Source organism: Herpailurus yagouaroundi, unplaced genomic scaffold (assembly GCF_014898765.1).
Source record: "Herpailurus yagouaroundi ecotype Mexico unplaced genomic scaffold, PumYag 140, whole genome shotgun sequence".
NCBI classification, from domain to species: domain Eukaryota; kingdom Metazoa; phylum Chordata; class Mammalia; order Carnivora; family Felidae; genus Herpailurus; species Herpailurus yagouaroundi.
In genome coordinates, this window is record NW_024412395.1 from 62,377,488 (window position 1) to 62,404,951 (window position 27,464).

General features: G+C 36.0%; 1 protein-coding gene and 1 long non-coding RNA gene across 7 annotated transcripts in view; one reads left to right on the forward strand and one right to left on the reverse strand.

Moving 5' to 3' along the window:
- The window catches only part of LOC121030782 (uncharacterized), an 82,051-nt gene that overhangs the window by 21,677 nt on the left and 32,910 nt on the right, over positions 1–27,464 (reverse strand). The window contains exon 1 of one of the 4 annotated variants that reach the window (XR_005790411.1): positions 4,468–4,849. The exons of the other annotated variants lie outside the window; for them this stretch is intronic. This is a non-coding gene — a long non-coding RNA (uncharacterized LOC121030782). Of the gene's footprint in view, positions 1–4,467; positions 4,850–27,464 lie in introns of those variants that run through there. 4 annotated transcript variants of the gene reach the window in all.
- Positions 1–27,464, forward strand: part of PPP1R1C (protein phosphatase 1 regulatory inhibitor subunit 1C) — a 135,560-nt gene that overhangs the window by 724 nt on the left and 107,372 nt on the right. For all 3 annotated transcript variants that reach the window (XM_040475562.1, XM_040475563.1, XM_040475560.1), the window contains exons 2-3: positions 526–831; positions 2,477–2,537. In XM_040475562.1, the coding sequence (XP_040331496.1) occupies positions 751–831; positions 2,477–2,537 (142 nt within the window). In that variant the 5' untranslated portion in view covers positions 526–750. The remainder of the gene's footprint in view (positions 1–525; positions 832–2,476; positions 2,538–27,464) is intronic.

Consider the following 27,464-nt stretch of genomic DNA (forward strand, 5'->3'; position numbering starts at 1 on the left):
GCTTATTAATGGTAGAGATGGAACTTGAACTAAAATCTGCTCAGTCCGGGATGACAGTGTCCTTACTATACCACAGATAGTCTGCTTCCCATGGTCAGTCTTACCTAACCAGATCTCACAGCGTAAATATACCTGATATTATTGGTTGTGGCTTACTGTCTGTGACCATTCATCAGTTTGGTGGCTGAATGTGAAATGGCAAAGGTGTCTGACTTACAAGTTGCTACAAGAGAAATGAAATGATTTCATACCCAAACCCTTCCCCCAACCGTATAAACTTCCTGCTTTATGTTCATCAATAATGAATGGCCCATCCCTGCAATACTCAGAGGGAGCTTACATTGCACTTTTGAGCAGCCGGTTAGTAATGTACAGTGGATAGAGCCTTTCTTTCAAATCCCAGGGCAGCGGGTCCTTCAAGGCTAGCATTGCATTTTCAATTAGCTGCTGAGTGAATGCTTGGCATGTGTATTAGTGAAGAAGCACACAATTAGCTTATTGTTCCTTTCTGTATTGTGCTGAAAGGTTCCAAGGGATTGGTGGGGGAACAGGCAAGCCAGCCATCACTGCGGAGTTGAAGAAGGGATTTACTCAGACCTCTGCATCTTCACTTGCTCGCTCTGGAATTACAGCTATTTATTACGAAGTGCCCTGTGTGGCTGGGTGGAGTGTGCCTGAGGAAAGACATCCCAGACATCACCTGGGGTTAGTCTTTCTGAGCCCTTCACATCTCTAATTCTCATCATTATCATGGAGCCCAACAGTCCCAAAAAGATACAATTTGCTGTGCCTTTATTCCAGAGTCAGATTGCTCCTGAAGCAGCAGAGCAGGTAGGTGGGGTTGGGTGGGGACCAGTTCCTGTATCTAAGGTAACATGGACATAGGTTCTTATTAACCGAAAGCTTTTCTGCTTCTTGAATCTGCCTTGTTGTGACGTTCCATGCTATGTGAACGAGAAATAAGTTGGTTTCCGTATGGCACTTGTATTTGAGTTGCATTGGGTGACCTATTGGCTAAAATGCAGCACTTCGTGTGATAAAAAATTAGCCCCAGTTAAGGAGAAAAATGCTTATATTAGTGATTCAGATTTGGATCCAGAAATCTGTTTGCTTTTGCTTACTAAATTAACATGTTTAACATTCAGAGAAACTTTAAAAATTCTCAGAATTAGCAATCTTTTATTTCATTATTTATAAAATAAAAAAGATTCATTTAACAATGAAAACATTAAACCTTGGAATAATTTCAGATTATAGGGTTAATATTTTTTAAAGACTTTTCATTATATATTCAAAGCAGTAATTATATGTAATACACGATAGACAGGATTTGTAGGTGTATGTATAATTTAACACATTTTATTCAGATATTAAATAGTAGCAAACATTTACCAGATTCCTTTTCTATGTCTAATATATCTACGTATCTATATTTCTCTGTTTCTCGCTTTCCTGTAAGATTGATTTACATGTATCACCTTTCATATTCGGATTTACTTAGACTCTTGATGCAATGGAACCACTTAAAAGACCATTTGTGGTAAAATTACAACAGTAGGGGGGCAAAAGCAGATACAATTAATGGGGTCATCAATCTAATTCATTAATTTCTTAAAGTCTAAATTATCCCTGAATCCTTTTACAAATACTTTATACAAAGTCTTAAAAATGATTACTGAATCTGGGGCTCATAACTTTCTAGGATATTTTGATAACCTGAAGTAGATCATCCCAGATAAACATAACCTTGAACATCTATCTATGTTGAATGGGACATTGGTTCTGTCCTGGACAAAATGTCATTGGTAAATTTTATCTTCTGTTCTACTGACATAGACTTTAAGAGTTTACCTGTATATTTAAGAAATCAAGAGCACGTTAGAAATTCTAATCTTAATATGCTTCTGTAACTCTTAACTAAGAAAAAAACCTACATCAAACCTATTAGTTTTAAATTAATTACTCTCATAAAATCCATACTCATTCTTTATTTGTCCTAAATATTTTACTAGAAAATAAGAAAGCCTTATTAATTGAAATTAAGAACTAATGCTGTTAAATTTAACCTGCTAGAAATTTAAGTTTTGCAAGTGTCTTTACTCTGCTTAAGAATAAGGACAATGAATCTCGAAAGCATCATCAATACTATGAGGCTCCAAGAGAGCCACTGAAAGTCATCCTCCTACCTACACTGCATACTATTCTAGTGGCATCACTGGATCATATACAACTATTTCTTTTCTGTGGAAAGGTACCTTTTTAGACCAAAGAAGGTAATACTACAACCTGACGGTTCTATTATCTGTCTTTCTGTAATTACCAATAGTGAGAACCTACTGTGTGCTCTCCCCAAGTTTGCTTTTTTTTTATATATATATTGGGAAAAGATGAGGATGGAATAGCTTTGCAAGCTGTAGAGTAACCGGGGGCAGTGTCTGATTCTCACTGACCTCAGCTGGGCCTTTTTTGTTTACAGATCAGAAAAAGAAGACCTACACCAGCATCACTTGTGATTCTCAATGAACATAATCCCCCAGGTAAAGAAGCATGATGTCTTTTGCACTGATGGGACAGAAAAGAATTGTTTGAAGAATATGAAAGAGTGTGTCATTGCCAAAAGATTTCAATTTAGGATTTCAGCCAATTATAATCTAACAAGCTAGTCTATAAAATGGATCATAAGCAAAATCAGAAATAAATATAGGAACTATCTCAGTCAACAGTCTGCTTTTCCTCTAGATAATGACACATTTGTGATGATTTGCTATAAAGTGTTTTGTTGTTTATGTAGAGTCTGGTTCAGTGCTTATTAATGCAGCTGGTGGAAAGTTGTTTAATTAGGTTTCAAAGCTCAATTTACAGTCCAAGAGATGCTTCTATCTTTACAGAGTAGGTTTTTTATTTATGAAAGGTTGTCATGGGCTGGGCAATGAGCTAGCACTGGCTACAGCTTTGTTTCTGATGTCATGTCTGAATAATGCAATTGACAAGTAACCAGATCAATTTTCAGCACTGCCCATTTGAGAGCCATTCTGAAGGGTTGCATCCATTTGTTGAGGTTTTGCTTTCTATTTCCTGTAAAAAAGTAAAGCTGCCTTATTCCTGATAAATGACTGTGATCTTCAAGATGCAAACATTATTAGTTACTTACTGAACGGACATGATTTTAATCACACATTTAAGTGCTGTTTCTAGAAATGCAAACAAGACAGCAGAGGTCATGGCATTAATTTGTACACAGGCAGGACTTGGTGTTGGGTTTTTGCAGGTCTAAATAATACAGGTGGACAAACGGAGTTTGAAGAGTAGAAACATAATAAGTCTAAGCTCAGTTATTTTAAGAATACCAAGGCAAAACAGTCTTTGATTTTTTTCAGATTCCTTTCTAAGGAGAGAAGCATACATATGAAAGTGAAGCTGGAATAGAATATATATCATTGAGCCTAAATACAAGAAGGTCTTCAGCTAATGGGAAACCAAAGCAAAAATATTACTGATGAAAATAGGATTTTTTTTTTTCTATTTCTTCTTCCTTAAGGTGCTATAGCACTTAAAAATTATTTTCAGGGGTGGCTGGGTGGCTCAGTCAGTTAAGCGTCCAACTCTTGGTTTTGCCTCAGGTCAGGATCTCACAGTTTCATGTGTTCAAGCTCCACATCAGGCTCTGCATGGGCAGTGCGGAGCCTGCTTGGGATTCTGTCTCTCTCTCTCTCTGCCCCTCCCGCACTTGCTCTCTATTTCTCAAAATAAATAAATAAACTTACAAAAATTATTTTCAAATATATTATCTCACTTAATAAATGTTAACTTATTTTGGTTTAATAAGAGGTGCAAATAGTTTGCATTTATAGTTCATAAATAAATACAAGGAAGTCAACATAATACTAAAATCTCAGATTGAAGGTAATTTTACAGCAAGTTTCCACCACTGTCTTTGCTTACAGTGGCAATTGTTCCACAATGTCCTAGAACTTAACTCCGTAGTCATCCTTAAAAGGTACTGCCCAGCTTGATTTTTAAGTGTTCTGCTACGGGTATTGCTACTGTTTGAACATAGTGAAGCCACGTAAACGACCCTTGTGGCTCTCATTCAAGCCCCCAGAATAGGAATTCATGTTTTTTAAAAGCCAAATATGTGCCATTTACAGATGAGGACAGTAAGTACCAGAGAGGTAAAGTAATTTCTGCGGAAGTTACTCCACTATAAGAGTCAGATTATACAGACAAACTCAGATAAAGGTCATTCTAAAGCCCATGCATTTTCTACTGCATGATGCTGGCCCTACAAATTTCAGTTTGCATTTCAGTATGAATTCTCTGTAAATAGGACCAGACTTGAGGCCCTATTGACAAGCGAACCTAAACTTTAAACAAATCTGTCTAGACCACTACATTTAGCAGATTAGAATTATACTTAAATATCCCTGTGAATCATATTTAGATTTTCTCTAGAATTTTTTTTCTTACCAGATCTCCTAATCACGAGATGGCATTGTCCTATTTCCCTTATTGACTCCATACTTCTCCACGTTTTTAAGCAGCATTGGAAAGAACTTAGATGCAAATAGCATCGCACCGAGAACCAAGTCATTTTAGTAATGTCATCTCCTTGCATCTTCAACCTTTTGGAAATCAGAACAGTTTAGAAGAGACCCATCAGCCTATGCCTGTGTATAGCAATGTGTATGGCAAGCAGAGATTTTTTGGACTTGGGTTCCTGCAGGAAAAAAAAAAATCACTTATATAGCTTCCCCAGTAAAAATGATCTAGAACCATGATTACTAAAGAAATAAATCTAAGGACCTAACAAAACAATGGCAACAAAAGAACAAATACCACATTGAACCAAACCAAACTTGGATACTAATCTTTATTAAACATGTGGTCTTGGTTGGGTAAGGGACAACATCTCCAAACTTTATGGTCTCATCTATAAAACAGAGATAATATTCATCCTTTCTATTTAACAAGGTTGTTGTAATGATTGAAAGACTTATTGTGAACACACCTTAAAAACTGCAAAGTGCAACAAATATTAGGTGTTATTAGTTGATGTGCTCTGGGATACAACCTTTGCATGGGATATTTAAAAGTTAAGAATAGAATTTTCATAATCTCCTCTATACTAAATATCTCTGCCCAACCCAAGAATTCTTTATGTTCCAAATATTATCTGACCATTCCCTATCAAACAAAACAAAGCAAAATAACAGCAACAACAAAAACCTCAAGTGTTAAATGACCTTCCTAAAGCAATTGTTTCTTTTAGCCCTAAAAAGCAATATGTGCTGTGACAAATACAAATTGTGCGCAGCACTAAATCCTGGTAAGATAAACAAATCTCTTCAATTTTACTGAGATTCCCCAGGAAGTAACTGAATGTTCTTGGAATCATCTGTCATTAATGCTGTCTAAAATTAAAATCCCCAAAAATCTTTATTTCCAATTAATGTAGCAAAGAAAATTAAATTTTCCATTAGAGAGACATAATTAACAAACCCTCCCAATTCATATAATGAGACAGGTATATTATAATCACTGTTAAATGAATTAAACTAACTTCCTTTTTTTTAAATCTTTCCCGGAGTTTGCAGAAATAGTTAAAAAGTATTTGAAACAATTATTTGCTTTTTTTTTTAAACGTTTATTTATTTTTGAGACAGAGAAAGACAGAGGATGAACAGGGGAGGGGCAGAGAGGCAGACAAAGAATCTGAAACAGGCTCCAGGCCCTGAGCTGTCAGCACAGAGCCCGACACGGGGCTCGAACTCACGGACTGTGAGATCATGACCTGAGCCGAAGTCGGACGCTTAACCCACCGAGCCACCCAGGCGCCCCACAATTATTTGCTTTTTAAAAAATTTTTATTTATTTTGAGAGAGAGAGACAGAGAGAGAGAAAGTGCATGAGCAACGCAGGGCAGAGAGAGAGGGAGAGAGAAAGAATCCCAAGTAGACTCCACACTGTCAGCATAGAGCCCAACACAGGGCTCAATTTCATGAACCTTGAGATCATGACCTGAGCCAAAATCAAGAGTAGGACACTTAACTGACTGAGCCACTCAATGTCCCTGATTTGCTTTTAGATTCAGAAAAACATATGCATTGTTTATATCTGATAAAGGGGAAATAGAAGAGAAAGATATTTTAACATGTAAATCCAGATTGTTGGTTTGCTAGTTCATCTATGCTGGTCAAAACACATAGATGAGGTAGGCATGTGATTGGTAGGATTTCAGGCACAGCAAAATGTCTCCTTAGTCCTTTTCTAACCAATGGCCCAGAATTCTCAGCAGTGAAGCACTATGGAAACAGACACATAACCTATTTAGGATATGTCATCCTTGGGCATACATAAACCATAATTTAACTCAAAATAATGGGAAATATCACTAAAAAATCTGCGTTGAAGTCATCATGCCTGAAACAATTTAATAACAAAGGGGTGTGTCTTTATGATAAAGGGAGCAGAAACTATGCATTTGCTGCTAGGAATGACTCTGAAGAGCCAGATGGCAGTAAAAAGATACTTGAAGCTTAAAATGTAAAGTAGAAAAGCACCAAAGACAAATTTCATTTTTCCAAATGTTTTCTGGGGCTGCTAGTGTGAATGACCTTGCAACAAACTGCTTATTTCTCTCCATTTTCAGCTCACCTTCTGATTAAGGGAATATTTATGATGAGCTCTCAGAGGCTATACAGCAGAGCTTCATTGCTCTTATACTGTGTGCTGTTTGCTTTTACTCTTGTATAATCTGTAGTTGACTGGTTTGGTTTCTATGTTTTTACTTAAAGGAATACACACAAATCCTCTCCAATTAGAAGTAAATGGCAATGCCATTTTCTGCAATTTATTTCATCACATTTCTAGATTTACTTAAACATTACTTTAAGTAGACCTATGACAAAACTGTATATTTGGCTACCACAATCAGAAATCTAGAATTGAAAAGAACTTCAGAAAATACCTAATCTAACCACACATCTTTGTGAAAGATGCATAAATCAACCCAAGTCCCTGAGGCTTGTTTATTTTACATATGTCAAGGAAAAATCTATAATTACCCCTACTTTTCAATTCCAGATCCAATAATTTTAGATGTTAGAAAATAGTTTCATCAAACATGAGTAATACCCCCACTTTATTCTAAAATAACTCCTTGTTCATGCTCTTCAATAAAAGTTTATTTACTCACTTCTTTAAATACACAAAAGAATTCTTCATTATTTTCTTTCCTAAATTGAATACTTTCAGTCCCTATAAGGGCCTTAATGAATTCTACCCAAATTGTCCTTGTCTTTCGGCCTTTGGAGCCAGAGCTGGACATGGTCTTCCAGTAAAAAGCCATCCTAGGCCTTCTGAATATTAAAGTTTGTGGCATTCATTCTCTCCCATTTACTTTAACCAGAGACAATATAGATACAATTAAACTTAACGGATCTGATGCCTATTATGCATGAGTGAACCATAAGAGGTCTGGAGCTTAGTGAAGGTTTGGATAAGTACCCAAGGGTTTTGGCATCATTTAAAAGTTTGTTGTACATCTAAAAAGTGGGACCAGAATTACAATGTGTAATAGTTTTCTGGGGATATTTATTGAACTTTCTATCACAGCTGAATTTTGGAGAGATTGAATCTCTTTTTTATTTTTAAATCTTTTAATGTTTATTTATTTTTGAGAGAGACAGAACATGAGTGGGGGAGGGACAGAGAGAGAGAGGGAGACACAGAATCTGAAGCAGACTCCAGACTCTGAGCTGTCAGCACAGAGACTGACTCGGGCTCTAATTCACAAACCGCAAGATCATGACTTGAGCTGAAGTCAGACGCTTAACTGATGGAGCCACCCAGGCGCCCCGAGATTGACTTTCTCTTTGATGCTTTTGGCTTTAAACATTCTTAGAAATGAAGAATAAAACAAAAGCATTTTCACATAGGTGAGGATCCTGAAAATTAATTGAGACACATGAATTAAATATCACACTATCTCTCTTCAACCTTGAAAGAGTAGGACAGTAAGTCTAGTCAGTAGAGAGAACTGGGGTTGCCAACTGATCAGGCTCTTTGGCTCCACAGACTGAGAAAGAAGCCACAGTCCACTCTGGATGTAGCATATGACTTTCTAAATGAAGCCTGCATTTTCAGACTCCAACACTAAGATACCTAATGAGGTTTTGAAAGCTCTGGATTAATAACGCTGAGACAGTGGATGATAGATAGATAGCTAGAGAGTATTGCTGGACTGAGACGGAGTTATTTAACATAGGGGGCCCCAGGAATCTCTGACCAATGAGAGGTTTTTCAGGGTCAACAAAGTTAAAGTGGAAATTTATATCCAGTTGTTGGGGCATTCATATGCAAACAATCTTTTATCATGGAGACCCTCTATTTTACCAAATAAATGATTTGTAGTCAAAAGGCAATGGGCACCTTGAGTGCAAGCTCCAAGAATACCACTGAGGGTTTTCCTGGGACTTAAGGATGGGTAAGACATCATCAACCCCATACCTGGTGGTGCCTGTCACCTCCAAGGACCTTCAATCAAATGCAGTCAAATAAGAGCTGAAAGGGATTCACAGTCCATACAGTTCTGTTTCATTCTATTTTCTCATCTTCTGTGGGAATGTCATTTTAAATCATTCTGATACACAATCCTTGTTGATTATTCAGCATTTATTTTGCCTTCTCACTGTGAATGGCAATATGAAACAAAGAAAAGCCCAAGTTTGAAGGTTATTTAAGAGTTAACTGGTATTAATTTCTAAGGAATTTTCAGAAAAGTCTCAACATTTATTTCGCCTTTTTTTTCTCCTCAGCATTTATGAGTTATTGAATGCCAAACTATGTTGAATGATTAAAGACAAGTGATGCATGTGGCTTTCAGAGATTCATGTACTGCACAACTGATTGACTTGTTTTCCCATAAAGACTCAATCTGTGCAGCAGCCAAATCGCCTATTCAGTCAGAATAACTATAAGCCAGGGATGAGGTTCCAGTTCTTAGTAATGCCAAGGTTTGCTACACTTTAAGTATTCAAAGGAACTAGTATAATCTTCAAATTAAATTAAAGAAAAAAATTAAAGGGAAAATCATAAAACTACAAAATAGTTCTATTTTATTTCAGCAAGATTACTACTTTTGCTTATTTTGAATAAAAACATATATTGCTTACTTTTTATGTTGATTTTAATTAGAAATACCTTAGTGAAATATGAGAGAATTATAGTAGGGTCAATTCATTTCATTTTTCTGGTTTTCTGTCTGCCTACTTGTGGAGGGATACTGCAGATGAAAATAACTCTGAGGTACTTTTGCATGATGTAAAGATGCAGCGTTGGTAGTAGGTAAAGCACTGACTGGAGTAAGGCATGGGTTTGAATCTCAGTTTTGCTAGTTACTGGTGGTGAGACATTGTGTGTATTGTCAACCTCCACGGGCTCAGTTTCCTCCTTTCTCAGTAAAATGGAATGCATAGCACAGTGCCTGCAACCAGACAGATACTGAAGACATGCAACCCCCCTGCAATATTATACCCCTGCTGAGAAACACCATGTTCTCCTAAAACCTGTATTTCTTATTGGAAGATGGCTTAGCTCCTTTCTGATTTCGACTGCATTAGGCCATGTCAAAGTGTCCTCAAGAGTTGGAGTTCTTGACAAGAGAGAAGATGTATCACATCTCCTAATTCATCAGGATAAGAATACACAATTAGGGAATTGTTATGTATCTTATACTGTGATATTTGTCCAACTGAGTTGTCTTGCTTACAAATATAATTTCCTGAAATATTAGTCCTCTAGAATTTTCTTTAAAAAAACAAGGTACTGATGTCTGTAAAGTTACAAAAAGCAGTGGAGATCCTCGTAGCAGATTTGTATTTGACCAAAAATGAAATTCATATTCTAATGGTATGTGGACAGAAAGAAGGTTGATTACTGAGTATAAAAATCTTTCAGAGGTATCTATCAAACATTCATTTGATTGCTCACATTTATTTCCACTCCATTTCTTCTCACTTCCTTCCATACACCATCCTAATGCCATATTTTGGCTAAGCTTTCTTTTTTTGGTTCCTCCTTTTGGTTCCTTTGCCAGATCTTAAGGCTTAGTCTAGACAGACTCATTTGTGTAAATCAGTCTCCAGCTTCTCCAACAATTTCTTTTATTTAAATTACTGTATGAAACTCACTTAAATCTCAAAAATTTTCTCTGACTGGTTTCATCCATTGTCTGGCTTTTTATTCTAATACTCTCTTCCCACTTCCAACTATTGAAGCTATTTATTGGATTATATATTCAATTCAATTCAATAAGTATTTATTGAGTCCTTATTCTAAATCCTCGAGGAACATGTGATTTAGGTAATAGAGAATAAATAATATATCTCCATGAACCAGAATACAATTGTAATAATATAAATTCTAACTGCTCAGACCAGGGTAAAATTAGTTCTGGCCAAGACCTACAGGCACTTATTTCTCATGTTCACTAATCTACAAAGCATTTGTATGACTTACTTTGATCTTAGGGCTTTAACCTTTTAATGACTAGGGTCAGAACTAAAATTCTACTATTTATTTCAAACTAGTATAATAGTTATATCTACTTAAACTAGTAGAGTGAATATCTAGTTGAGTAGATATTACATACCCGTGAGCTATTAAATTTAAATGGATTAAAAAAAAAAACAGATCCTCAAATCCGATGGCAATGCATCAAACTTTTTGGGTACTTACTCTGATTAGGACACAGTGTTAGCTGCTCTCGGAGATAAAACAGGTTAAGTCACTATCTCTGCCCTCATGGAGAAAACTACCTGAGACATCTATAATTTGACACATGTATATTGATAGTGGAATCAACAGCATGTGGCAAAAATACAAAATATATTTCAATTTGGCACAGAAATGTCTACTGATGGACATTTTGGGAAATTCAATTATAATATTAGACAGTACAGTATAAAGACTAGGTGCTTGATAAATGGCAACTCTTATTTTGGGGAGGCAGGCACATAGCACTTAGAAGTAGAGATGCTGGAATCACTTAGGTCTGGATATGGATCTCAGATGGCCGTTTACTCCCTCCCTGTCTTTACCCTAGGGAAGTGGCTTATCCTCCCAAGGCCCATTAAGTGAGGAAGCTGGGTTCAAGTGGCTCTGAAATGCATGTTCCTTTTTTCAACACTACCGTATTTCACTAAATATAAAATACATTCATTAGAAATAAGGCTATTCTGAGTCCACTGAATAAGTAGATGTACATTTTTGTGTCTGCAGAATAATACATATGGGCTACATATGTCATCGTCAGCTGTTCTGGAGAGTTTAAGGGCATGCTCAGTTTCAAATTTAAGACTGAAAAAGTCACTAACAGCTCTAATTGTTTCTAGTTCATAGTCACATTTAAGGCAAATAGTAAATTAGTAGTACTTGACAACCTCTAATGAAAAAGTTTAGCCAAGCTGTGTAATGAATAGAGAGGAGTTATTTCCATGTTTATTTTAGAACTGCTCAGGAACAAGCCTTCAAGCTTTGGGACTTTTTTCCCCCTTTCTCCCACCATTTTCTACTCTTGAGTTCCACCAAACTGTGATCTGAAACTGTTCCAGAAATTCCAGATACAATTTGGTAGCAGAATTGAAATGCCCCAAGGGCTCAGGCAGGTGACATAGATGAGTACCTAGGCTCTGTGTGGGACACTGTGATGGGGACTGTGGTCTACTTGGAGGGTACAAGCTCCATTCAAGTCTTTCAAATGAAACATACAGAAATACGCAGAAAGAAAGAAAACAAAACAAAACAAAACAAAAACAACATTGTGAGCAATAGGGGCGCCCAAGTGGTCAGTCTCCATGCTACCTAAAATTGTACCTTTCAAAGTTCTTATTATTGTTACTATACCCTATCTTCTATACTGTAAGAACTTGACCAGATGTAACACATCGTCCCTGACACTAGAAAAGCACTCTACCTGGAGCTCAGAAGGAACTTGTGAAAGCCTGAGGTAGAGAGAGAGGAATATCCTGAAGCAAATATTCCAGCTGCAAAGTAGGGACCTCAGAGTCATCTCCTACTCCCAGGCTGTTTGTGGTCATTGCTTTCTTCCCTTCAGGTCTTCCCCAGTATTTCTGAGGCCCCAAGCCCATACTGGGAAATGTTACGTCTGTATCTGTGAGTCTTTCCTGTGCTGTGGATAGAAGATTATTTTTGAATTTAACTCAATGACTTTGTATCACTCAGAGTAATTTGATATAGTGACAATTATAGTGCTTAACAAAACTAATTTGTTAAGCCAAATACATTGCCAAATCTGCATCATCAAAGGGAGATATATTGGCAGTCTGGTTAGAATACAATTACAGTTTGACCTTGGCAATAATGCTAAGGAAAAAGTACTATATAAAGTAAGAAAAGCTAGGAAATGGGTTGCTTTTCTTCCTCCTCCCTCCCTCCTACCTACCTTCCTCCTTCCTTCCTTCCTTCCTTCCTTCCTTCCTTCCTTCCTTCCTTCCTTCCTTTTTCATTCTCTGGGAGTAATTTTCCACCGTTTATAGGAAACAATTTTCAGAATCACATTCTTTACATATAAATACATATTGACTTGCTTGTAAAAATGGAACTGAATGCACAAAATGAAAATTGAAAAAATGTTTATTTTAGAATTCAATTTTTAGAATAATTTGGTTCAATGCAGTATCATTTTATGCTTTCTTTGCTATCTGACAAAAAATGAAATATTAGGGAACATATCCACAGATATACATGTGCGCACACGCACACACACACACACACACACACACACACACACATATAAGTTGAATACCCAATTATGTGTACAAATATCACAGGCAATTTATTCATGTAATAAAATCAACCTCCACTAAGTGACCTGACTTACAAAAAGGCCAGGACCTAATAAAGTATCTAGAAAAGCTTTGTGAATTCAGTTTATAAATGGAATAAAGTTTAAAATAATTATTTAAATTCCTAATCCTTTGATTTAAAACCAATAGATCAAAAACTAATCATAATATTTGGAAAACCATGAATAAAAAAACATTGAAATTATGGATTTAAATGATGAGACTATTTTTTAAATCAAAAGAGCATTTAAAAATAAGTTACATGTATTGAATATTAATTGCTTTAAGACTATCTTCTCATTTGGGTAGATTTTGTATTCCCAGTTTCATAATTCGTGAATACAAGAAGTATTATAACAAATAAAAAGTGAGCTCCTCCTGCTACCACCTAAAAGTCAATGTCTAGCTGAAATGTGTCATCCAATTTAAAATCAACATTTAAACTCTTAACCTCAGCAATTATGTTAATGGTATCCCCATTCCTCTAATGTGAACCATAACAACCTAGGAATCACCTCTGACACCTCTCTCTCCCCACCTGCCCCCTAAATCTAGCCATGGCTTTTCTGTTGATTCTATTGTGAAGGTTGACTCTATCCCCCATGTTTTTACTGCCTCTGCTCAGGCTAGGACAGTTATTGCTTTATTCCAAAATAAAGTACAGTAGCTTCCAAACCACTTTTCCATGACTTTAACACTGGGAGGTGGTTTGTGTAGAGCTGAGCCCTAATGTTAGAATAAGTGAACGTGGCATGACTTAAAATCAAATCGTGGCATGACTGTGAAACGCTGTCTTAGTTTCTAATTCCACGAAGCACAGATCATGCATGGTAACTCCAAAACTAGTTTTCCTGCTGGAATCAAGTAAGATGATGTATGCTAGCAACACTATTGGTGGTAAATTTGCTTTTTTTCCACTCTGGCTTGTGTGAGAGGCTTTGGAAGATGTAATTATACAACGGGTGATGGACTGGGGCAGCTTTACTTTTCATAATTCATTTGTTATGAGCTCTGATTTGTATCCTATAATTTACCTGTCCAAGCTCTTAATTGGCTATGATAAGGCACATGAGGTCTTCTCAGGAGGAGCTCATATATTTAAATATCATTTACACATCATTCCTATTTCTTGCTTAAATAAGTCAATTGTTTCCTCCATAGTCTATGGAATCTTTGTTACCTAAATTGTTTATAATTGTACTAAGGCTGAGATTTAATTAAAGAAAAGAAATATACAGACAAAATGAAAATTGTGTTATATTATGGTTAACATTACTGCTTTATAATTTCTTTTCTATTGCCTCCTTTATTTTTGGCTGAGGGCTCTAAAACTGAATACAGGAAACTTGCTCATTTGCCATAGGTACCTTCCTACTGAAAATAACTTTTCCATATGTGGAGGAATTTCAGATCAAGCAGGAGAGACTCAGACTGGATTTGGTTTCCAAAGTACTCTAAGGATTATCCACTTTCCCTTCATGGATCTTAAGCACTGCCCACTTGCCCCCAATGATTAAAAGGTTTTCAGGAAATAATGCCAGAGACCCACTCACCATCACATTTCAGTGAAGTAAAATGTCATGAATGATTGAGCTAAAATGGCTCATCTCAAATTCTGCCACAGGTCATTTTACTTGGTGAATAGCCCAGAATTCCCGCTTTACTCAGCCAATGAAGGGCACCTTTTTGCTTAAGGTCTTGGAGACAAAGATATTTTCATATGCTAGCTCCATGGTTCACAGCCATCATTGGAGTCAAGGCAAAAACCAGCTGTACTGTTTATAAGGACACTTACAGTATAAAAAACATATTCAAATATATTTTGAAATATCTTTAGGACATAAAAGACAAATACTTCTAAGCTACAAATAATTTTAAAAACCCGTACAAACTCAAAGGCAAATTTAAAGAGATTAATAGTAATTTATTTTCCTTTTGGTAGTTTTATACTTTGAAAACATATTTTTCACCTATGATATTTATGCTCAAGAACTCTGTGAAATAAATATTATAACCTTCATTTTACAGAAGGAAGGTGATAGGTGAGCTGCTCAAGGTTAAAGAAGCTAGTAAGTTAGTAGGTCTGAAATTTAAACATAGGTTATCTATCCCAGGTTAATGCACTTTTCACTTCAATAATAATATTTTTCCTTCTACAAATAAGCAACATTATTCTCTTGCTATTTTATTTCTATCTTCCTCATGGAAGTAACTATAAGCAAATTCCTCATTGTGGCTCAGCCAAGTGAGATCCTGTTTGATGTAATAACAGAATGTACTTCTTTCTATCCCAATGTAAGTGAGTTCATTTTGGAGAGGACATACTACACTTTTTTCTTTTCTTTGATAATTTATTAGATAAGCGTTCTTAGAGTTACTAACATCAGATTTTTTTTATTATATAATCAGAAAGATAGCCAAACAGAAAAATAAATCTCACCCATTATTCCACTCTTATAGTTGGATTCTGTTATTTATTCATGTTTCTGGTTGCCTACCTATATGAATTCACTTATTTAAAAAAAACACTGTCTTGATTTAAAACTTTAGTTGGAAGGGTAACAGTTTACATTTGGATTCTAGTTAACTCTGAACATGACTGATTTGTACACTAGAATGTCATCTTCCCTTCTTATCTGTATCTACTGTAGTTTTTCTTATCCTCCTGGACTAAGATCGAATCCCCCTTTCTCTGTGAAACCTTCACTAGCCACTCCGGCTGAAAGGCTTTATTCCAGTAAAAGTAACAAGTCAGTGGATCCATTAACTCATTTGCTCCAAACGATTGTCAATGACTTTCTGTCACCTAGTAATGCACTGAAGGAATGGATTATAGAATTAATACATTCTAATGTGAGTCAGAGGAAGAAAGATTGAGTCACAAGGCCCTTCCATGTGTTCTCAAGCTTCAGTAAGTCCTTTCTGGGTAGCAGGGCTGCAGAATAAGGTTCTAAGGATTGAAGAAAGTAAATTTTAATAGAAGACTTGAGCTGCTTGTTTCATTATTTTCATATAGAAAATGTTCTGAATTAAGCACCATAGGCAGCTAGTGACTGCGGATACAAAGATCATTTTGCATAATAAAAATATTTTGGGGATTTCTTATGTTTTATAGGATAATATAAAGCCTCAGTAGGTTTTGTTTAATGACCAATTTTATTCTTTAGCTGTCTTCAAATTATTGAAACTGATTTTAAAATGTCAGTAAAATGGTGATGGTGGAAAATGTAGTATTATCAGTTCAGTTGCTTTCTTCTAACAGCATGGGAGTTCAAGAGTTCAAATAGGAGCAATCTATCCCTCTGAATGGCTATGTACTTTCCTTCTATGTTAACTAATGTATGAGTGCATAAATAGGAGGTAGGTCTTCTTTTCATTTCCATTGAATTGTGAAATAAACATTTTACCTAATAATTCCCCTTAAACAATTTCCTTTTTTAAACAATAAGCTACCAGGAAATAGTTAGTAACCTGTAGCCAATACTGAAAATCAAACAGTCCGTTACTTGTCAAAAGCATTTAAAATTACACAACTTTACCTAAAAAATCCATTCAACTGGTTTGCATATAAGATTCCTTTGTAAGCGGAACTTAGTAACTACAAGAAAAATAATTTCAGAGTGGACCTTGTACCATATTCTTCCTTTCCCTCACTTTTTACACAAGGAAACCATTGAAATAATTTACATTGGCCCCAGTGAATTATTTGTAAGCATACTGATACATAGTTTCACATTACAACATTCCAGCTGCTTTATTATTTTCTGACTGAGTCAGATAAGATTGTAGTCTATGTATTTCTGTTATCTGGGTACTTCTTAACATGTCCATCATTACGGGCATACTGTTGGTATATTACATAAAAATGAGTTCATTGCAGGCATCAACTCCATTTCCGTATTTCTAACTTAGTTGGACATTCTTGGCAATTTTTCCAGACATACCACAACCCACTCTCTACTGAGATTCTTTTTTTCCCTTTTAATATTAAGTTTTTCTGTGCAGCAGCTAGAACTTGGAACTGCTCTCATTGTTTTTAGAGCTATAGGTCTACAGTTCACTTTAGTAAAAAAAAAATCTGAAAAACTTTAGCATCAAGCTCCTTATGAGAACACAGCTTTCTTAGATGTAAAAGAAATTTGAAACTCTGACATAAAAGAATTAAGATGAGGGGTGCCTGGTGGTTCAGTTGACTGAACACCAACTTTGGCTCAGGTCATGATCTTAGGGTTCCTGACTTTGAACCCCGCGTCGGGCTCGTTGCTGATAGCTCAGAGCCTGGAGCCTGCTTTGGATTCTGTGTGTTCCTTACCCCTTACCCCTCCCCTGCTCTCCCTCTCTCTCTCTTTCTCTAAAAAATAAAACAAACATTAAAAAAAATTAAGATGAAGTAGAATATGACTTCCTACTACAAATCTTGCACATTAATGAATATATGCAAACTACAACAAAGCAAGACAAAACAAAAAATAAAACAACTTAAAACAATTTATATATGCCATCAGATTTATATTTTTTAATAATGCAACAATCAGTAAGATTTCTTAAAATAGAATACTCAGAGTTTGCTTTTTAGTAATAGCTTTAATTTAACATTTTGATGAAAGAAAAAAGAAAATGACTAAGATAGAAGGTACTGCAATGATATTTCCAAACTGGAAAATAAAATTATTGGCATTTAACATTGTTCATTAATATGCTCCACTATCTACACTGATTTACACGCTTTAGACACTTCAAATCCAGATTACAAATACGGTAATACCCATATTAATTGCCACCAAACCTTTGGTAGTAGGAAGTGTACATGAGAAAAGATGTGCTTATAAGTTGGTCCCAAGTGTTTGTATGTTGTAATTCTTTTTCTTCTTCTGTAACTTGTAGAACTATTCCATGCAGAGCCATGGTGAAAACAAAAACAAAAGCAATACCCAAAATACTGCCATCAACCATCCTGTTGGGACAGGATTGGTCTGTGTTTTCTCCCATAACCAAGCAGAGCAAGGAGCTTCCTCAGGTGAAAGGTGGTGGTGGTTAATAACATGACAACTACAGTTGACCCTTGAACAACATGGGTTTGAACTATCTGGGTCCACTTATACATGGATTTGTTTTTTTGTTTTTTGTTTTTTGTTTTTTGTTTTTTATAAATACAGTACGGTATTATAAATCTATTTTCTCTTCCTTATGATTTTCTTAATAACATTTTCCTGGGGGAGCCTGGGTGGCTCAGTCAGTTAAACGTCTGACTGTTGGTTTCAGCTCAGGTCATGCTCTCATGGCTCATGAGTGTGAGCCCCACGTTAGACTCTGCTGACAGCATAGAGCCTGCTTGGGATTCTCTCTCTCCCTCTCTCTGCCTCTCCTGCTGATGCACACGCTTGCACATGGCACTCGCAGACACACACACTCTCTCTCAAAATAAATACATACATAAATAGATAAATAGATAAATAGATAAATAAATGTTAAAAAAATAACATTTTCTTGTCTCTAGTTTCCTTATTGTGAGATCTGCTTATAGTGCATTTTCCAAATGAAGGCTTTTTAACAGAAAATGACTTTGAGAATACTTACATGCAGCTGTATTTTTAGCACTCACAGCTGAAAATAATACATAATGACAAAAAGTGACAATAAAACCAGTAATGCTTGAAAATGCCATATTTTATAAGTACAACAGTATCCTCCATTCAACTGAAAAATAATTACAGGTGCATGCACAAAAACAAATACAATTCCCTGACCACATGCAGGGTGCATACATTTCACAGACTCCTTGTCATTGTCATGGAAATAGCCTCTGTAGAAAGTGAAATACAAGTCAGACAGCTTTGTGATACACTGTATTCGATCAGAAGTTATTTAAATATGGAGGTTTGGAAAAGTAAAAATTCAGAAAAGAAGGTAGTCATAAATCGGTTAACAAAAGCTAAGAATCATAGTTTACATGTCACTTTGCCAGTAAGGCTTCCAAATCAACAGTATGCTATGAGTAATTAAATCTGGGGGGAGTCAAAAATTATATGCAGATTTTTGAGTGCAGGAGCAGTTGCCACCTCTAACTTCCACATTGTTCAAGCATCAACTGTTATCAACATGGTTGGAATTATAAAGGAACACCTAAATCGTCAAACTTTTAAACTATTATGATAAAGGCATATGTAATTTGTGCTTATATTTGAGATCCACTCTAGATACTCTTGCCTCATCTTTTCCAGATAGTTAGTACTCTTGTCTTTCACTGCCTTGGCTCACTTTCTGCTCCTTACAGAAGAATACTTAGATTCTTTCCTTAGCCTAATATCCAAATCTTTGACAGTCTGGGTCGAGCCAAATTCCCCAACTCCACTTTATTCCTAGACTTGAGCCTGCATCTCTGGTCAGACAGGCTACCTTTCACCTCTCACTATCTCATCTCCACTAAAATCTCTGAACAGAAATTATGTCCTACTTAGAATGCCCCAAACTATGACTCTATTTTACCAAATATTTGCAGTTTTTAAAATACTCAGCTCTATTTCATTTCACTCATTTCTAGAAATAGATATTTATCAGAAATATATCTTCCAGCAGCTCAGAGCTGAAAAATACTGTAAGTGCAGTTTTATAGTGGCTTAAATTCACAAGTTTCCTACATTTCATTACAGGTGGACATTAACTCAGTCTTGTGGCATCTCCAACCTAATAAACTCAATGATAACCTCTATGATTTTTGTCAAATTACCATGTTTTGTTTTTGTTTTTGTTTTTGTTTTTGTTTTAATAAGCCTTACTGGGGCAACCTGGGCGGCTCAGTTGGTTAAACATCTGGGTCTTTGATTTCAGCTCAGGTCATTATCTCACAGTTGGTGAGTTTGAGCCCTGTGCTGGGTTCTGCGCTGACAGTGCAGAGACTGCTTGCGATTCCTTCCCTCCTCTCTCTCTCTGGAAATAAATAAATAAACCTAAAAAAATGAATCTTACCATTTGGACTTGGAATAGTGTAAATAATCTTTGAAAAAAAGGAATGCTCAATAGCCACCCTATATTCCACTAAAACCATCCTTTTTCATTAATTTTGACAAGCAAAGGAACCATGAAGGAAAACTGGTAAAAACTGTGGTATTGGTTCTACTTTGGTTTCAACTCTATGCAGGATTACTTTCTCTAGGAATTCCAACTGATGATTAGTCTGATCTACTTGACCATTTTCAGTGATGAACAGTTTAGCTCTTTTTGAAACATCATGGTTATGACTGGATAGCTCTAATCGTTATAAAGTCCTGCCTTATATCTAGCTGAAATACCCTTCTTGGATACTGGTATGTCCTTCTAAAAGATACCAGGAAAAGTTTAATACCTCTCCCAACTGAGAACCCTTCATGTGTTTGGGGACAGATATCTCCTTTGCCCTCAGTTCTCTCTTCTCTAAAACTTTCACTTACATTTAGCTTTACAATCATGATATGGTTTTCAGAAATCTCACTGTTCAGCCCCATGGTAATACTCATATTTTTCAGCGGAGGACCAAAATTTTACTCATTTAACAGTTAGTTATTGATCATCTATCATAGGCCATGTAGTGTGCTACAATGTGAGGCTTCACAGTGAGATGCAATGGAGTTTGTGCTAGCAGAAACATGAGATACTTTAGAAGCACACAGTAAAAGGACATAACTCAGTAGGCTTAATGGAGAAAACAAGTTTGTGGAGAAACTTGGAAAAAAAGAAAGTCAGGGAAGACTGATCATTTAAGACAAAGGGAAAACAAGGATAAAGACTCATAAGCAGGGCAAGGCACTGAAGATTCACGGAACTGAAAGGGGTCCAGTATGATGCAGCATGGAATGGCATCAGGTGGGGGTGGAAATCAAGCAGACACTATGTTGGGGGTTACTGTAAACATTTTTAAGGAGTTAAGATTAGGAACCACTAAGCAGGAGGGTTCACATGCTCAGATTTTATCCTAAAAAGGTCTCTGAGGCTGCAGACAAGGAACGGGTACATGGGAGAAAGTCTGAATGCATGGAGAGTCAGTGGACTTGATTAATTGAATGGCAGAGAGGGAGATAGTGATAAAAAAGAAGTTTGAGTTAAGTCTATGGATGCCAGGGCCTTTCCTAAGAAGGCAGAGCACATTTGCAGAGGAGTGGAGAAAGGTGATGACTTCACAGTGGAACACATTACTTCAGTTATAGTGGATAAAATAAATAGCTCTCATTCTAATTCCATATGAAATATTCATAACATCCTTGGAAGTAATACCGCAATAATGGAGCCACTGGTATTAAAAACCAATTTACTAGAGTCTCTTAAGAGTAAGCACGATGTGCTTATGAGAAGGAAATGTTTACCTAGTAATTACTATCTTAATAATGTTGGCAATACATCTACTATAGGCTCAGTATAACTACCTGAAAAACAATTATTGCTCTTAATCATTAAAAAACTCCAATTAGACACATACATCGCCAGTCAAGCAATTAACATTAACTACTCACATCTACTTATGTGCTGAGTCACTAATATGCTGCCAGACTATCTAGAGCATGGCTATTATCCTGCCTCTGACAGCTGTTCCATATGCACAGGCTCCAAGGAATAACTTATCCCAAAGTGTATGACCTCAGTTCAACACATCTACTTAAATTCAAAGTCCCGATTAGAACAACATTTTCTATTCTTCTTTGATGAGTTTTATGTCCTTCTCATTTTCAACATTTAACAAAATGAGTATGTGTGACTGAACAAGTTATCTAAGTATGGATCTTGGAAGTTTTAAGGATTTTGGGCAGTCAGAAGCAGCAAATTATTTCAATCTGTAACTATGGGCATTTGTTATAGTCCATGTAAACACACATATTTTCTATCATTTGTGTTATTTATTCTATCATTTTCAAGTCTCAAATAAATGCCTGACTACACTATATACTTTGTCATTCTGTTGTTCTCAGTCCATTTCATCTCAATCTTAGAAAAATTATAAGTCTAGAAGCATGGTATAATCAAAAGATGTAAGGTCTGGAAGCAGAAAGGCCTAGATCTGAATCCCAGCTCTGTCATTTACTAGTTCTGTGGCTTTAAAGTAAGTCACCCATCCTCTCTGAACTTCAATTTGCTCACATATAAAATATAAATTAATAATATCTACCTTACAGAGTTGTTTTAAAAATAAAAATGAATAAAAATGGCATGTCATCACAGTATTAGAATCAATAGCAATAAGAATAAAACATTAATACTTTAGATTGTTGAAGCAAAGAATATGTGCACTTCACTTTCCTCAACTGGAAATCCTGTCAATCTAGTCATGGCACTTGTTGGCTGGGTTTAATGGTGATTTTAGGAATTGGGGGGATGAAGTGTCCCCAAAGAATACTGGTTGAAATTAAGGAGCTGGTAACTCAAAAATCATTGAAAGAGAATTTGGACTAATATCTGTTATTACTGCCTAGGATTTCACCGAACAAAACAAAAACAATGGTATTTGAAAGTAAGGCTGTGGTTATGAAAGATCAAAGACATTTACTTTGATCTTCACTGGAACCTTCCCAAGATTCTTTAAAAATACGGTCTTGTAATTTCTTAGAAAAAAAGGATTAGGTGAGAGAGACTAAAAGTGGACTTCAAGTTAATCAGATCTTCACAAATCGTCTATAGCATGAACAGAACAAGAAGACTTAAAAAAAAAAAAGTGATACTTCAGCCAGTTTGTCTATATCTGATGGTGACAGATTGAAGGTTCTCAAGATTGAAGGATATATGTTATTGTTGAATGTGGTTACAATTTTGAATAAAACCGCATGGACTAACTTCAACATTGTCTTTAAACTTTGCTGACATCTTTTCTGTTTTATCTTTACTTTTGTTAACAGTGGCCTTGAGTTTTAAGCAGTTTACTCTTGAAAGGCAGATGTGCCAAAACATGCATGTGAGGCCATGTACATTATGAGTGAAATACAAAGAAACTGAAATCCAACCTTACACATAAGCCAGTATTGAAATATTTGAGGTATTACAAAAAAGCAAGAAGCTTAAAGTCGTGTGCAATGATCAAAGTAAAAACGATGGGCTGAAGAAACACTGACATATCAGGATCTGAACTGGTTAACTTGGCTTGTCTCACTGCTTGTTAATGATTTTCAGAGTACTCATCATATTAGTCTTTAAAATGAGGTGCCTGGGTTGGGGGTGCCTGGGTTGCTCAGCCAGTTAAGTGTCTGATACTTGATTTGGGCTCAGGTCATGATCTCGAGGTTTGTGAGACTGAGCCCCGTGTTGGGCTCTGTGCTGACAGCATGAAGCCTACTTGGGATTCTCTCTTTCTTCTTCTCCCTCTGCCCCTCCCCCCATTGCCACACATCCACACACACATGCACATGCACACACTGTATTTAAAATAAACATTTAAAAATTAATAAATCGAATGACGGTGTAGAGTACAAATTTCCTTGCCTATATTATCATGTTTTATCTACAGAAATTGTTTGCTTTTTGTTACCTTACTTATGCAGCAGCAGCATGGGAACAATTAAAAACAAAAGCAAAACCAGTGACTTGTACACTAGGATTCAGGAAATCTGGATTTAATTACAAGTTGGCTATTAAAGGGTTAATCACCTCATGCCTTTGAGTGTCATTTTCTGTATCTATTGAAGAGATTGATGAGATGACATCTTCTAACTTTCCCTGTATTGAAATTTAATAATTTTATATTATCGTTGTATATATACACACATCCACACAGATATTTATCACCTATACAGATATTTTAGCATATGATATAACTGATTGCTCATTATGTTCCATCATCCTATGACTGTGTATGATTTTAGAAAATACCTATACTACTAATACCTTAGTTACATTTCTCTTAAAATCCAAATGCCATTAAATATTCAATTGAAATTCTGCTCAAAGCTTGGGCATCATAGGAGAGACCATTTATTTTATGTCTTATATATAATGCCTTGTACAGAATTCTATGCTTTTGAGAATAATGACATATTGAGGCATATGATGGTAAAATAAAACTAGACAACAGGGGTTCTCGTCCTTACTTCCACTAAGCAAGTAAGTTTGGTAAGGCAGTTTGTCTTTATTTTCTCAGTGCTGGCTTTTCCCCATTAGTCAATAAAGGTATAATGCCTGGAGACGGAGTTCTACCGATCTTGAAAAATGTAGGGCCTAAAATTTTTAAATGGATTTAGTGTATTTTAAAATATTTCTTATTTTCTTAAAGTTTATTTATTTATTTTGAGAAAAGGGGGGGGGGATGAGCTGGGGAGGGGCAGAGAGAGAGGGAGGGAGAGAATCCCAAGCAGGCTCTGCACTAGTACAGAGCCCAACATGGAGCTCAAACTCACAAACCATGAGATCATGACCTGAGCCGAAATCACGAGTTGGTTGTTTAACTGAATGCGCCACCCAGGCACCCTTTAAAATATTTCAATATAAATCAATGTATTTGAGTAAATTTCTATAAAGTGTAATATCAGCTAGTTATCTGCACTCAAAGAATGTAGTTATAAGCAAATTATATTTAATGTGAGCGGAGTATATGTGATATCCCTGATAAGATATAGGAGAGACCCCTCCAAGTCACTGCTTATACCTTTGGTAAAGGCACATTGCTAAAGGGGAACAGAATCAATGCATTCAAAGAACATAATCAAAGGATTATGTTCACTTTTTAAAGTGCTGTTATTGTAATTATTGATGGTTTGCAATCAAAGAAAACTTACAAAATATTTTGTGATAACTTTATCTTTGAAAGTAGTAGGGCAAAGCATAAGGGTTTTGGAGTAAGATGGTTGTAGGTTTGCATCTCAGTTTTACCAATGAGTAGTTAAGTAGTTATGTTACAAAAGTAACATAATTTTTTTGAAACACCGTTTCTTCATCTGGAAAGCAGTACAGGGTTATTCATCTCATGTGACTATTACATGAAGATTAAATGAGATAATAGTGACTGGCACATGTAGTTTCTTAATGAAATGTTAGTTTCCTTTTTTAAAAATAAAATTTGATTAATTTGGCATTTTAAAAGAAATAATTATATACATAAAATATTTGAAAGAGAAACTGATTCCTATTCTTCATAGATAAAACATGTTAACATTCCAGCTTCTATAAACCATCATTTAGTCAGACTATCTAATTTTGTCTCTGTTTCTGATAACTAACACTGAGTCTAGGTACCTGATTATATGGTCAATTGCACTTATCCGTCTATTAACTGCTTAAAAGTGGTTAGACATCTGTTTAATTTTTGTGTCATTTTATACGCCAGGTCCTAAAATATTAAATTTCTGTGATTCATAGCCAAATTTCCAATTATAGAACTAAAGTTTTAATCTCACTTTCATCCATGATCCAAAAGGAATCTTTCTTTGTCATCATAAATACATGACTGTATACAGTTTATCCATCTTTGCAGAGGTTCAGCCATCTTTGAAGTCTTTGCCAAATACTTGGCAGGCCAACAGGTTTTGTAAGTTTCCACTAGCAGTGAGCACTCCAAGTGGATCAACTCTAGTTTTAGGTCATTTGTTTATTTATTTCATATGAATTTATTTATATACAAATTAAGAAAAAAAGCTACATTTCTGGAAGGACATATATGTAACCAAGATATGTCAACACATTTTAGAGTTAATAATTTACATTTTGTGCATAATACAGTTAATAGAGTTCTAGTCTAGGTCTGCTTCCAATTTGTTATGGTACTTAGCAGGTTAATAAACTTTTCCAGGAATTTGGTTTGCTTGTATATAAAATGAAGGTGTGTCTTATTTATTTTCCTTGATGAGATGAGACCAGGGAAGGCTTTCAGAATCAAGGCTAAGTCCAAATCATGGTACAGCTAGGGTTTCGATGCTAGGCAAGTGTGAGGGTGATACTGGAAGTTTGTTCAACAGAGCAGATTTGAGGTATAACCAAAGACAGGAGAGAAAGCAAAATCGTTGTGCAAATCAAACATGTTCACGCCTGTGTGTGTGCATGTGTGTGTATGCTCATGTGATCACTCATTTCAGGAAAGGGGGTATGGGAGCAAAGAAATATTACTTGCCAATTATACCTCAATAAAGCTAGGGGGAAAATGAAAAAAGGCAATAGAGGAAAAAAATAAAGAAAAGAAAAGAAAACTATGGGGACCTAGGAGGAGGTTTCCAGAAGGCTAAGGCAGATCTTTAAAATGGAGGTTGCTTACTGCTTCATTGGAGGTTTATTTTGTTTTAATTTTCTCAATGTTTATCTATTTTTGAGAGAGACAGAGACAGAGTGTGAGTGGGGGAGGGGCAGAGAGAAAGGGAGACAGAATCTGGAACAGGCTCCAGGCTCTCAGCTGACAGCACAGAGCCTGATGCAGGGCTTGAACTCACAAACTGAGAGGTCATGACCTGAGCTAAAGTTGGACACCTAACCAACTGAGCCACCCAGGCGCCCCTCATTGGAGTTCTTCTTAGTAAATGTCATGCTTAGCTATAGGTGGAGAGAAAAAAATTTTGTACAAAAACACAAATGAAGGTTACATAATGTGAAGTAAATATGCCATGGTAGAAATTCTTTAAAAGAACTCTCAGAGCTGTGCCAAAGTATTCTTTAATCTTCGACAGAGCTACACATTTTGACTCTTTAAACCATTATCCAGTTACCTTTTCATAATGCTAAATTCAATATTATCAAAATAGATTTTTCATTTCACTTTTTATCCTACTTATTACAAAATTCATACTACTTTCTCCTTGTTCACTGTTCTTGCCCATACAGCTTTAGGTTTCCATACAAATGAAAAATTAGTGATGTCAGAATGAGATTGGATAGGGGTACTTATAATTGCTCAAATCTCATGACTCTAGAACAGACCTCAGTTAATTCAATTTGATTGTAAACTACTGAAAAACAGTTCTGTCTTTTTCATCTTATTTATTCTTCATGGACTCCAGCCCTGCTTGCACATTAGAATGTTAACATTTAAAGACTTCCAGAATTAAATTGAAATAATTTTTCATTCATTCATTTATTCAATAAATTAATAGACTTTCAGCATTGACTACATGTTCTAGGTATTTGAAGATGCAGTGATAAAGTGATGCATTCTTTTGATACACACATTCCAGTGAGAACTAGTGGGAGAAGGAGTCTAGTCACTAAGTCCTTATCTCCAGTATGAAGTTTCTGTGGAATTGTGTTCGTCATATCAGAGAAATAAGCTAAAATGTATGACCTGTGCTATATTTGGCAAAATACAGTCATTCATCCACATTTTTTACTACCAAATGCATTGTTGTCATTAAAACTAACATACTGCAAACCCTCTGTAGTCTCAAAATAGATGTGTGATGCTTAAGTTCTAGATTTCTGGGATAAGTCAACAAAAAGAAAAATCATGCTCTTTTGTTTTGTACTTTAAAATTATGGGGAGGGAGGGAAGATGGCGGCGTAGGAGGACGCTGGGCTCACCGCGCGTCCTGCTGATCACTTAGATTCCACCTACACCTGCCTAAATAACCCAGAAAACCACCAGAGGATTAGCAGAACGGAGTCGCCAGAGCCAAGCTCAGATGAGAGGCCCACGGAAGAGGGTAGGAAGGGCGGCGAGGCAGTGCGCGC